Raw genomic sequence first — 14,069 nt, 5'->3', positions numbered from 1 at the left:
ATTTGGCTACTTTAGAACAGCTCATTAAACATCAATGATATTCTTTTATCAGACGTTTAGTGTTATTTATTAAGTTTCAGGTTAATCTTCTATTAAAAAAAAGAACAAAATTTCAGCAAATTCTATTCTGTCTCATTTTGATGGCCAGTGCTTCATTAGCTTGCTGAAAAGGTAAAGGTTGAATTCTCAATAACTTAAGAGGTTTCTGTTTTAATTATATTTTGTTAATGCAATAAGCAAATCAATGTTTTTATAAATCTCCATTAAAATATTTTTTCTAAAAAGTATCCAAATGAATCCCTGTATTAGATATGACACCTATGTTTTATTAAGTGAAAGCCATTACCATTAAATGGTAAAGAAAATGGTACTGAAAGCAAGCCTGTATTACTATAAGCATACCATTAGGCATTTCTAGTCCCTTTAAACCATCTCACTTATCCTTTCAATACTGTTATGATGTAGAAATTATTATTATCTATATTTTACATTTAAGGAGCTGTTAAGTAATCTACTGAAGCTATTACCATGAATATAGGATTCACAATTGAGCCTCTCTGACTTTAAAGCCTATGCATCCACAATCTCTGCTCCAATGATATAATAAATTATAAAATTGCAAATGAAATTAAAACATTAATATGCACTTCATACAGAAAAAAATAATTGACCTTATAATTTTTCAATTATAAAGAAATATCTTTGTTTTGAATTCTTTCCCTTTGAATAGATACAAAATTATTTTTTGTATATTTATCTTATATCTAGCAACCGAACCTGATTTTCATGTTACATTCGTAATGATATAAAAATTATATCCCAAAGAGGGCTTTATTAGTCCTTTTCCAAAATTTACATGGTACATTATTTTACAAGATTGATCCTAGTCTTAGAATTTTTATTAGAAATAACTGCAAAATTCTATTAAATATCTTTTTAGTATCTAATGATATAATCTATTGATATACTAAAGTATTTTTATTTGTTTTCTAAATATAGGCCACCATTGTATTCTTTAAAAATCCTTTTTTTTCACACATATGCTGATCTTTTCATATACTGCTGGGTGCTATTTACTAATAGCTTATGTAGGTTTCTTTTTTGCATTTAAATTTTCAAATGACATAGAATCATCATTGTCTTTTTGTTTAAAAGTTTTAGAATGTGACTTAAAAAATTAGCCAGGCGAGGTGGCAGGCACCTGTAGTCCCAGCTACTCGGGAGGCTGAGGCAGGAGAATGGCGTGAACCTCAGGGGGGTGGAGCCTGCAGTGAGCTGAGATCACACCACTGCACTCCAACCTGGGTGACAGCGAGACTCCGTCTCAAAAAAAAAAAAAAAAATTATGGTTCTCTAAAAAATGATTAACGTTCTCTATATTTTTCTATGGTTGGAATCATTTAAAGAACATTGGAATATCAGCGCTACAAGCATCTGGTAATATTCAACGAAACATCCATCTGTTCTGGTGCTTTTTTGATAACTGATCTTTAAACAGCTCTAGTATTTAAATGGCATACTACAGTTTTCTACTTTCTCTTGAAAATATTTTAGTAATTTATTTTTTTCTAGGAACTCATTCCCTTCCCTTAGATGTTCATGCTTCATCAGTGCCGAGCCACACCTAATATTCTACTATACTTCTTTTAACCTTTCTTGTTTCTGGAGTTACCTCTGCTTTCTCATTTACAATTTTATATATTCTTTCTTTATATATTTTCCATAATTTGTGCCTCAAGGGGTTTATGTTGGCCATTTCAAAGAATAATCAAATTTTGAGCTTATTTAGCCATTTTTACATTTGCATTCTATTGTAGTGATTCCAGTTTTCCTTGTTATTAAATTATATTTTCCTAGTTTCTTTTGATGTTTTTTTCTAATTCCTTAAGATTCATAGTTTATTTTTTATATCTTTTCTTTCTTCAAAGCTATCTAAAGCTAAAATTCTATACTGATGATAGCTTTTACTGGATGTGTCTATTTTGTTAGGAAGGGATCTTCTTTTTCATTAACTCATATATAGTTGTAATTTCCCTTTGGTTCTAAGAGTTATCTAAGAGTGTTTCTTAATTTCCTAATAATTTTTCTTTAGTTTTGTAATAAAGTTGCCTAATAAATTGTGTTAGTTTTCTAATAAAGCTTCTTAATACAGAATGTGACCTATTGAAACTCCCTCCTTTTTTGAATTTATAAAAATTTCAGACACTTTCAAGGACTAAACTTCCTAAGATGAATCCCTTCTCATTAGCAGTTTCATAATTTTAATAACGTACAATTTCTCCAAAAGGAATCTTGCCATTTCAACATTATGAAATAAATGTATAGGCCTCATATATATCATTATTGATATAAGGTAAGGTTTTGTGGGATATTTTAAATACTCATCAACAGTAAATTCCTAATGTCATTTTTCTCATGACAGTGAAAGAATTTTAGTCAGAACCCCATAACTTCTGTTTTTCATTTCATACCTTATCCATCCTTATTAGAAACTGTGGGATAGCTATGAGCATACTGTATCATTGCATATTGCTATGAATTTTGTTCAATTCATAAAGTTGTGTTTATGTGTTTGATACAACCAGGGCCTTGGTTTGGTTCCCTCTCACAGTTCCAGTTTGCTTTAAATGTTGAGCAAGAAGTTTATAGCTAATATTCCCTTATCTCTTCTTTCTTATTCATAAGTCCTTTAAGGGTCAACAGTCACATCAGTCCTATCATGAAGGTTTAATTCCAAGGGAAGAATTAGTTAGTATTGATAACACAGTCATGTATTGTAGGGAAGTAATATCATGTGGAAAATCCGTCTTAAAATTCACATATTTAATTTTTTTAAATCAGTATGGAATACTAGGAGGAAATATAAAGCACATAGATAGGAGACTGGAAGGATGTTAAGACTACTTACAGTGCCAAATCTCTGTATGAAATTCAAGAAAAGTTTTAAGCATTCTACTGTATTATGTGAACAAATATGAATTAGCCACTTCACTTTCCTTAATTTGAGAAAATATTTTAATGCATTGCTTTTGTCTGCAACAGAAGGACTTTAGATAACTGGACTAAAAGGCATATGAAAAAGACTTTTTTTTTTTTTTTTGAGATGGAGTCTCGATCTGTCACCCACGCTGGAGTGCAGTGGCATGATCTTGGCTCACTGCAACCTCTGCCTCCTGGGTTCAAGTGATTATCCTGCCTCAGCCTCCTGAGTAGCTGGGTTTACAGGCAGGTACCACCATACCTGGCTAAGTTTTGTATTTTTAGTAGAGATGGGGATTTGCCATGTTTGCCAGGCTAATCTTGAACTCCTGACTGCAAGTGATCTTCTTGCCTTGGCCTCCCAAAGTGCTGGGATTCCAGGCATGAGCCACCATGCCCAGCCAAAAAGAATTTTTAATTATAATCTTAGGTGTGCTATTATTTAGATAAGCTAAATTCAAAGGTAAAATATAAGTATATAAATTTTAACACATAAGGCTCTATAAGTGTAATACTGTGCTAGCTCATGCCTAATTCACTTATATCCTTCTCATAAATTATACAGTATTGGTTTATGACTAGCATGAGCCTGAATATATAGCCATCAAACAGGAAAAACAGAAGCTACATTTACTCAACATTTGTTTTATACCAGGCACTGTATTCTAATATTTTCTTTCATTTAATCTGTATGATAAGGATTAAATATACTTATATGTACTCTTAAGCGTAAACTCCAAGGCTAGGAAAAGGTCACTCACTTTTTAACTGATCTGGCAGAAGTACCTTTTAGACCACATTGTTCTGACTCCAACATATCTCCTAAGACAGTCTTTCTCAAGCTATCTATGATGAAAGGCTACATTTTTATTATTCCAATATCTCACAGACCAATATTTTATAAAACACAACATAATGAATAATTTTAAAAATTAAACATATACAATTATAAGTCCATATTTTATATTTAGGTTCAGCAGACAAAAAATTACTGTCAAATTCCTATAAAAATTTCAAGTGTTTATCCTCAATTTTGTTCTTACTGCAGACCATTAAAAATTCATGAATCAGCCCTAGGCCACAGGGTACAATCTGAGTAGGTGGCCAACATATTTCCTATCAGTATTAGGTAAGCATATCAATATTAGGTGTTCCTTACAGAAATTTGTATAGAACTAACAAGAGTCATGACTGAATGAAAAATATGCATGAATCTCATAAAATGTTCTCCAATTACATACAAAGATGTCCACATTCTAATCCCTGGAATTTGCAAATGTGCTACCTTAAATGGCAAAGGGGAATTTGCAGATGTGCTTAGGTTAAGGATGTCAAGATGGAGAGATTATCCTGGAATATATGAGTGAGCCCAGTGTAATCACAAGGATCTTCATAAGAGAGAAGCAGTAGAATTAAGATTCATCGAAGGAAATATAACAGTTTAAGCTGAAATCAGAGCGATTTGGAGCATTGTGCTGCTGGCTCTAAAATGGAAGAAGGTGACACAAACAAGGAATGCAGGTGGACTGCAGACGCTGAAACAGGCAAGGAACTAGATGCTTCCCTAGAGCCACATTGGTCTTAGAACTTCTCACTCCCAGGACTATACAATAAATGTGTTTTATATTAAGCTAACACATTTGTGAAAACTTGTTATAGCAGCAGTTGGAAACTAACACAGATTTTGGTACTTGGAAGTGGGGCACTGCTAGTAACAAATACCTAAAAATGTAGACAGTGGCTTTGGAATTGGTAATGAGAAAAGGCTCGAAGAATTTTGAGAATCATAATACAAAAATTCTAGATCTCCTTGAACAGACTGTTATCAAAAATAAAGATTTGGTTAAAGGCTCTGCTGGTGCAGACTCAGAAGGAAGTGAGGAGCATGGTAGAGAAAACCTTTAACTTCTTGGGGAATATCTAAGTTGCCATAAATAGACATTGGTAGAAATGTGGACATTAAAGGAGATGCTGGTGAGGCCTCAGAAGGAAATGAGAAACGTGTTATTGGAAACCAGAGAAAAGAGAATTTTTGTTTTATAGTGGCAGAAAGCTCAGCTGGACTGATTCCTACAATTATGTGGAAGTCAGAATTACAAGTGATGAACTTACATATTTAGCTGAGGAGATTTCTAAGCAAAGTGTTGAAAGAGTGGCCTGGTTTCTTCTTGCTGTTTATAGTGAAATGTGAGAGGAAAAAGATGAATAAAGGGAATAACTATTAAGCCAAAAGAAACCAGGACTTGATGATTGGGAAAATTCTCAACCTATGAAGACTTCAAAAGGCTAAAATTAGGAGACGTACTTTCAAGAAAGCATACTTGAAGAGAAAGCCAATTTTATATCTGGATAACATTTTCCTAGTGCTTTATAAGGATTAAAAGGTCCGAGTGAAAGGAGGGCTCTTTGAAGTGATTAGGCATGTAATTCGTGGATCCCCTCAGCCACTTCAACAGAGGCCAAAAATGGAGATTAAATTATCCAAGAAAGATCTGTAGAGGAGCCTGTTTTTCTAATGGAGTGAATCCTAGAGATGTACATAGGAAAATCACAATGTTCTTGAGAATCCTACAATGGTGGTAACACCATCAGCTTGGACTGAAATAGGCAGAAAAGGGATGAAATGCACAAAGGCTGGTGGACACTCAAAATTCTACAGGTAGGAGATGGCTGACAAGAATACCTGGTTGAAAATATGTGCAACCCTTCATGAAAATGAAGAAATAATTCTGGACTAGGCCCAGAGAGCAGACTGAAGCCGCAGAGGATTATTCACAGGCCTTGAAATCTAATGGAATTTTCCCATGTAGATTTCTACATTTCTTGAGACATTTCCTTCCACTTTATCCCTTTTTATGTAGGAATGCCTGTAACTGTTATCCTATGCCTGTCCCTCTGTTGCATTTTGGGAACATATAATTTGTTTTGTAGTTTCACAGCTACACAGATGGAGAGGAACTCTGCTCAAGGACAGATTATAAAGAGATCCTCAGCCATACCTAATTTAAATAATTTGGATAATGAGATTTGGGACTTTTAAGCTGATGAAATTTAGATGACATTTTGACCTTGAGTTGATGCTATGATTGGTTGAGACTTTTGGAGACCCGAGAATGTGGTGAAATGTGTTTTGCATAAAGGAAGGATCTGAATCTTTGGGAGCCAGAGGGCAAACTATGGCAGACTGAATAATGGTCCTCAAAGTAACTCCATCCTAATCCCTGGAAACTGTAAATATGTTACCTTAAATGGCAATAGAAGCCTTTTTGAATGTGATTGGGTTAAGGATCTTGAGATGGGAGGATTTTTCTGGAGTATTTGGGTGGACTGAACATAATCACAAGGGTCCTTATTGGAAGGAAGTAGGAAAGATAATTTCAGAGATGGGATGCAAGGACAGAAGCAAAGGTCAGAGTGCAAGAGAAATTTGAAGATGCTACATTGCTGGCTTTGAATAGAGAGAAAGAGGTCAAAGAAGTGACGTGGTTTCTAGAAGATGGGAAAAGCAAGAAAATGGATTGTCTTCTAGAGCTTCCAGAAGGAATGCAAGCCAACCAATACCTTGACTAGGATATTTGACCTCTAGAATAATAAATTTGTGCTACTTCAAGCCACTAAGTAGATAGGAATTTGTTATAGCAGCCACAGGACAATACAAATGCCTCTAACTATTATAACTTGGTAAAAAAAAATTTACATCCCAGGAATCTCAGAGTTAAAATAGCAAAGAGTATGCTTAACAAGACACTAAAAATTAACTTATAGCACTTAAACATCCTGATGATATTTTTCTGTTGACAGTTATCTTATGGAAATGTGACAACTGTGACAACACAAAAATGGGAACATCTCATCACTCCGACAGGATGAATTCTGCTTTGTAAACTGAAAGAAAAGTAATTCGATAAATATATATTGCTGTTGTATAGTCAACACAGTTTTTCATAATGGTGCATTAGCATCTGAAAGTGCAGGAGAAATAGTTTATTTAGACTTTGAATCCATTACCATAAATGAGGGCCCCCTTCACCAAGGACCCCTTTTCAATTATCTCATCAACTTAATTTCAAAAATCATATGAATAGTTTTTAAAAGCCACTTCGAATGCTATAGGGCAATGAGATTGCCCATAGTTCAGGCAGTAATATATATTCAGTAATTGGAATTATGGCATGATTTATTCTCTTTTAAGGATGTCTAAGTTTTTTCAAGAGTCAGGATATAATCACAATAGAAACACATATATAACAAAGTGGTTTCAAAGCATCCCTTACCTGTGTAACAAGTGGCTCCAACAGCCTTTCCACTGTTAGTGTTCGGATTTCCAAACTTTTGGGGTCCCATTTCAGAATGATAGGTGAAGTTGCCGAAGTCATGCTCCCTATGGGGACACACATTATCAGTTAGAAATAATCATCTTTGAAATGAATTGTAACTTTGGTGATTCAAAATGAGAAAATCACTGAAACTTAGAACATACTGGAAGATAGCCTCTCTGGTCCAACCTGGTCAAATTAGAGATGGGAAAACCAGACTAGTACACTGTAAGGTGGCAATGTTGGAATCAGATTAAAAACTGAGTCCTCCTCAGTACACTGGTGTACCTTAGGCCTGCTTTTGGGACCCAATAGCCACTGAAATATTTCATTTACTCAACAATGAGTATGCATACCTATCTGCTATATGCTGCGAAAGATTTCGGTCTTGCTCTCAAATAGCTTAAGGTTTAAAGTTAGAAACAGCCAAATATGGGAACAATTAGGTCTCAATGTGACACATGTTGTGATTAAGAAACACAGAGAGGACTATGGGAGAGGTGAGGAAGGGGCATCAATGTCGGTCTGGAGAGAACAACAAAGAATAGCAGGAAGCAAAGTAAATCCACCAATGATTACTAGATGTAGGAACCCCTTTATAACAAAAGGCTACTTTTTTCTTCACATCATAACTGACCCCTGAGAATATCATACTCCTTGGGGCAAGAGTTTCAGTCTCTTAAATAAGAAAGACACCTTCAAACTAAGTGCCAATGGTTCTGAAAAATTATCTGCTACTATTTACATGCTCTCTGATTACTCACTACATTTACATTCTTGTCCCATAAAATCAGTGACTGATAAGGTTATTTATTTCACTCTAAAGCAATCCTCTCTTACCTAAGAACCACTGACATGCAGGTAGCAGTCTCCACGTAACAAGCAAAAAATTATAGTTCTAGCCCCTCCCCTCCAAAAAAAATTACACATTCTATCAGGGGTTTGTTTCTTTCATTAAAAAATTGCTAAATACATTCTGACATCTAACCACTGGACAAGCAACCTTAGATTGTACAAACCGAAACTGAATGATTTGCCTTAATACCAACATAAATCAAAATGCCCATGGCTGTTCTTTTATTTTGAATCAATGTCCCCATTCAATTCCAACCTTATAAATCAATGTAGATGATTATTTCTACTAGAATTAAGACGACAAAGAATGCCTATCACAATAGGCACTAGTAGAAATGTGCCTCTTTACTGGCTGTCCTACAGCTAATGCTTTTGCAAATAGACTCAACCAATTTGCTTTAGAAAAAAAGTAGAGGCAGAGACACAGTGTGCTGGTATTTTAACTCTCTCCAAATGCCATGTTTTAAATAAACTAAGCATAGCAATCCAACCATACAGACCGATTTAGATTTGGGTTTCTTCATCACAACAATAGTTGGCACCGACATGCTGCCTGTCCTCCAAAAACCTAAAAACACTTTACACATTTCCCATTCACACTACCAACTGCCACAAAGCAGCTCTGTCATATACAGAATTCTGTGGCTGGGCAACACACCTTCTCATGCCATAGAAGGATAAAGATGCCAGATGCTTCCTGCAGACACTGGGATACCTTCATCCCTACTGAAGCCAGACCTACCTAAGTGATCTTAGTCCAGTACTTATGATACAGCTATTGCAAGTTTCTGGAGAAGTTCCCTGAGAACCTTTTTCAAACTCTGATGGAATCACAAGTGGCATAATAATGATGATGAACAAGGAAGTTCTGTAGGAAAGCTGGATACTCAGTCATGAAGTCATTGTAACATGATAGTGACAGGTACTGGGTAAGACTGCATCGAGAATTTCCATTATAACATGGGCATGCTGGTAGACATATGCTGATAGATCAAGGAAGGCACATAAAATTATAGCTGTTCCATTATGTAACTTTTAAAACACGACAAAAATGCTGGGGAAATCACAACAGAGACATGAATCTAGCATGCATCAAGCAGAAGTGAAGTATACTCCTTAAACAAAGATCTCAAGCCAACTATGAGCCAAGAAGCAAGAGTTAGTTAGGGCCTTCAGTCCTGAAGGTCACAGAGCCCTTATAAATCTAAAAATAAAAGAACAATAGTTCCCAGACAAATCACTCAAGTTAATTTATTCCTTTGAGTATCAGTCTTTTCAGTCATTTCTTGTGACAAAGGTAAAATTCAGTAGCAAAGAAAAGGTTACACGGTACTAATTTGTTGAGGTGGACAAATAAGTCCTAGAAACGTGAAATGCTGTTTTCCAGCCATGCTGTTTCTGATACAGTCGAGACTAAAACCAGGAATTCTGTCTCTACCCCATAGTCTTTTCACCATTTAGTTTACTAACCTTACACTAGCAATGAACAAAAGGAGTGGTGGTGAGGACTGCAAAATCCCCACCTCTAAACCCATGATGTTGATAGGCAAGATTCCCTTTGAGTTGCCTCTAAGGGGCACTTTAGCTTCATATCAGCTATTGAGCACAAGGTAGAAGAAGGTAAGAAGCTCCCCTGCCTGTGATACCTCAGCTGGTATCATCTTTATAGTTTGCTGTTTCTAGAAAAAGTATTCCCATCCTGCATGTCCTGCTACTTTCAAAACATTGGATTGCTTTCTGCTGTCTGTATTAGACCTTGTAGTAGGAACATTTTCCTTAAAAAATCCCTTGGCCAATTGGAATTGCATGAAAACAGAAAAAAAAAAGATTCTATTCCAGGATAGTAATCATAACCATAGTCTTCTAGATTCACTCATTAATGATCTTTGCCTCCAGAGTTCTAGCATGAACAAATTAGGGCAGAGAAGGCAAAATGAGTCAAGCATCCTCTAGAGCAAAAAGGGAGGCAATGGTAGTCAGAAAATAGGAATTGATGATTTGGTGTGTGGCCCTTCTGACAAGCACACACAATAAGGTGACTCCTAACCGAGAATGTCATCCCACCTGTACATTCAATATTTATGAATTAGGAAGGACAGAGAAAATGCACAGGCGTTTGAGGTAGATTGGAGGATTTTTCATCAAATAGTCATTTCCTCCCCATCCTCACCTCCATGAGAGGAGAATATTTTCCTATTCCATTGCTATTGGGCTTTGGCTAAAGGAATGTTAAGGAATATGATGTGAGTAGACATTTGGAATGTGCTTACTTAGTTGGGCTTCTCCTCTGTGCTACTGCCTTCTGCCATAAGAGTCACAAATAACCTACTGGTCCAAAAAGAAAGAAAGGCATATGGAGCACACCTGAATCTGAGCTGGAGCTGAAGCCAAGCACAGCTAAGTTAAGCCTAGTCAGCCAGCTCTCAACCAAACCATCAACACACGATCAAGAAGTATATGTCCGCTGTTGTATGTTGCATGCCACTGAGATTTTGCTATTAACTATTAATCAGCAATAGCTAACACAATGGTATCAAATAGACTTTTGTTTAAATTGAAGCCCTGCCATTCAAGAATTTATCATATACTCTGGGCCAGGCATTGTTCTAGGCAGCAGAGCTACATCAGTGGACAAAACCAGCAAAAATATCTGCTGTCTCGGCAGAGATCACATTCTGGAGGGAAAGACTGAAAATAAACAAATAAGGAAAGTATACTGAAAAAAAAAAAATTGAAGCCCTGCAATTTATTAGCTCTGTGATATTGTCCAATTGCCTGCCCTTTCTGACCCCCAGTTTCCTCAAATGAAAAATCAGGAAAATAAGGATTTCACAGGCTTATTGTGAGGATTAAATAACTTAATGGATAGAAAGCATGCTAACATTCCTGGAAATATTTGTTATTATTGTTATTGTCATTATTTTCTCAAATTTAAATTTTCTTTTTTGGCAATTCTTTATCTCTGAAGTAACAGGTAAACACTCATTAAAATAGAGATCCAGATTTACACTCCTCTATGTGGAACAACCAAATTGACACAAACGAGAAAACAAGAAAACAAATCAAGTGTGCAGTCTCACGAGCCCTTCATCTTTCTGAGGATAAAATGATATATAGTCTCAATTCCATCTGTGCAATTAATACAGTCTGTTTGCCCACAAAAGAAAATTTACATAAAGCAAATAAATTTCTTCTCACTGATTTGAAGTCAAAGTAAAAAAATCATATTTTACTTACCTTTGGTAGAGAGACTTAGAATACAGACTGGATACAGTCAAAGAGTGAAAAACGAGATTGTAAATAACAAAAGACAACAAGTTTGTCTTCTTCCATACAGCACAATGTTACAAGCCTATGAGAAAGCTCCTAGAATTTTAATTTCTGAGGAGAGTTTCTTCGTGAAATGTTTTAGCTGGGCACAGTGGCTCATGCCTGTAATCTCAGCACTTTGGGAGGCCACAGTGAGTGGACTGCTTGAGCCCAGAAGTTTGAGACCAGCCTGGACAACAAAGTGAGACCCAATATCTACAAAAAATACAAAAATTAGGTGGGCATGGTGGCACAATATTGTAGTCCCAGCTACTCAGGAGGCTGAGGTGGGAGGATCACTTGAGCCCGGGGAGGCCGAGGCTTCAGTGAGTCATGACTGTGCCACTGCACTCCAGCCTGAGCAACAGGATGAGATCCTTTTTCAAAAAAAGAAAAAAAAAAAAGACAGAAAGAAAAGTTGTAAATTGTGTTTCCATGTAAGGTAATAATATAGCCCACCTGGTAATACTTCAGATAATTTCATATTCTTTCTGTGGTGGTAAGAAAGAGGCACAGGCCAGGATGCTATCAGCCATTTGTCACTCATGATAGAAAATACAAAACCTGACGGAAAAGAAAGTCAGAGCAAAATGTGCTCCTTTATGAAGCAGCCAAGGGTTAAGGGGCTTGTTTCCTTGGACAGTGTCCTGATAAGTAGAAACTGACTCGAGTTCCCATACCCCAAGGAATGCCTGCAAATGCCAGATATGTTAATGCGATGCATCGTTCACTGCAGAAATTCTCCTTCTCAAACCTTCCTGGAAAATGTCTTTGGAATTCTCTGCCTCACCTTTCTAAGTTATCTCCATTCTTTCTACTGTTCTATAGCAGCACAATAGTCCAGGATGCTTTCCAGTTGCCAAGGGGACCACCCAAACCTGCTTTCTCTCCACGAAGCTCCAGGTTCAGATTCTCCTCATGAATTTTTTTCTTCACCAATACTGAGCACTACTGCCATCAAACTCCACAAAGCTTTATTATATGATAGGCTAGCTTTAGTTGATACAAAATTCAGAAGAAGCGAATGACTGATAATGCCTGTCATTATCAGAGAGCTGTGGAGATAATTCACCTACTTCTGCACGTATGATGTTGAGTCAGTTACATTACCTAAGCTTCAGTTTCATTGTTTGTAAAACAAGGATGGTGATAACATTATATTATTAAGAGATTTGTTCTGAAAATTGGTGGAATAACTGCACATGCAAAAGTGATGGTTTTTCTTCTTTGCAATGTTGTCTACATAAGTATCATCCTAAACTTCAAGACACCAATTGGGGTAGGGATGCCACTGGAAATCTCACAAGACAAGATGCCTGAAAAAACAGATTTATTGAGAAAGGGAGAGAGATGAGATAAGGTGAATTTTCTAAATTTCTCTAGCATTTCAAGAATCAAGTCTGAAAACCTTGAATTGCTTTTTTCTCTGCCTTTTTTGCATTTATTTCTTTAAATTTCTCCCCTATTTAGGGTAGGTGGCAGGTATTATTAATAACATTAAATTGTTTTTTCCATGAGTAATTTAATACTGGCTAATGACCTTTTACTATTACCACCCACTTATAAATGAGGGAACTACAGCATAAAACAGTTAAGAAAGTTGCTCATGGTCATAAAAGTTGAACCTTGGCTGGGTGCGATTGCTCATGTCTGTAATCCCAGTACTTTGGGAGGCTGAGATGGGAAGATTGCTTGAGTCCAGAAGTTTGAGACTAGTCTGGGCAACAATGATGAAACCCCATCTCCAAAAAAAAAAAAAAAAAAAAATACAAAAATCAGCTGGGTGTAGTGGTGCACACCTGTAGTTCTACCTACTCCGGAGGCTGAGGTGGGAAGATGGCTTGAGCCCGGGAGGCAGAGGCAGAGCCGAGATCATGCCATTGCACTCCAGTCTGGGTGTTAGAGTAAAACCTCATCTAAAAATAAATTAAAAAACTTGAACCTAAATTGTTTGGACATCAGAGTTTATGCTCAAAACCACTCTGGAGTACTGCTTCTGGAGAAGAATCCCAAGGCTTAGTTACACCCTGGAGCTTCTGAATCATGGGAGGAAATAGAGGTAAGGACACAAATTAAAAAATGAGGAGCCAGCCATTTCTGAAGAATGAGAAAGGAAGAGGCAAGAGAGAGATATAAAGGAATGTTAGGCTAGATGAGGGAGACACCAACAGCAGGTGTTCTAATACATGTGTGGGGCTCATGGCAATGTGGCTGCTTTTCCTGGTGAGACAGAGCAAGTCTTGAGGTCAGTTTCCCCAAGTTACCATTGGTCTTACATGGTAAGAGTCGGATGCTGACTATAAAGCTGGGCCAGCTAGTGAGCAACACAGGGGCCTGGCAAAGTCAAGAGAAGAAATCTGTGAGGTGTAATGCAAAGTAGACAAAATTTTGGCCCAGTGACCTCAGCCCCCTTGTGTTGTGCTTGTAAATATCTTACATTACAAGATCAAGGAGATTTTACAGATGCAAATAAGTTTACCAATCAGTGGCCTTTAAAAAAGGGAAATTATCCTGAATTATCTGGGTAGAACCAATGTAATCACATGAGCCCTTAAAAAGCAGATCTTGGCCGGGCGCGGTGGCTCACACTTGTAATCCCAGCACTTTGGG

At 36.6% G+C, this 14,069-nt stretch overlaps 1 protein-coding gene across 14 annotated transcripts in view; it reads right to left on the bottom strand.

Annotated features, from left to right (window-relative positions):
* The window catches only part of CTNNA2 (catenin alpha 2), a 1,201,677-nt gene that overhangs the window by 983,108 nt on the left and 204,500 nt on the right, over positions 1–14,069 (bottom strand). For 12 of the 14 annotated variants that reach the window (XR_009210118.1, XM_058429034.1, XM_058429035.1 and 9 more), the window contains one exon: positions 7,254–7,360. The exons of the other annotated variants lie outside the window; for them this stretch is intronic. Coding sequence is in view for 11 of the 12 variants with exons in the window: in XM_058429043.1 (XP_058285026.1) it covers positions 7,254–7,360 (107 nt within the window). In the remaining variant the exon portion in view is untranslated. The remainder of the gene's footprint in view (positions 1–7,253; positions 7,361–14,069) is intronic. 14 annotated transcript variants of the gene reach the window in all.

This window comes from Hylobates moloch, unplaced genomic scaffold, assembly GCF_009828535.3.
Source record: "Hylobates moloch isolate HMO894 unplaced genomic scaffold, HMol_V3 SCAFFOLD_15, whole genome shotgun sequence".
NCBI classification, from domain to species: domain Eukaryota; kingdom Metazoa; phylum Chordata; class Mammalia; order Primates; family Hylobatidae; genus Hylobates; species Hylobates moloch.
This window is presented reverse-complemented; position numbering and strand designations above follow the sequence as displayed.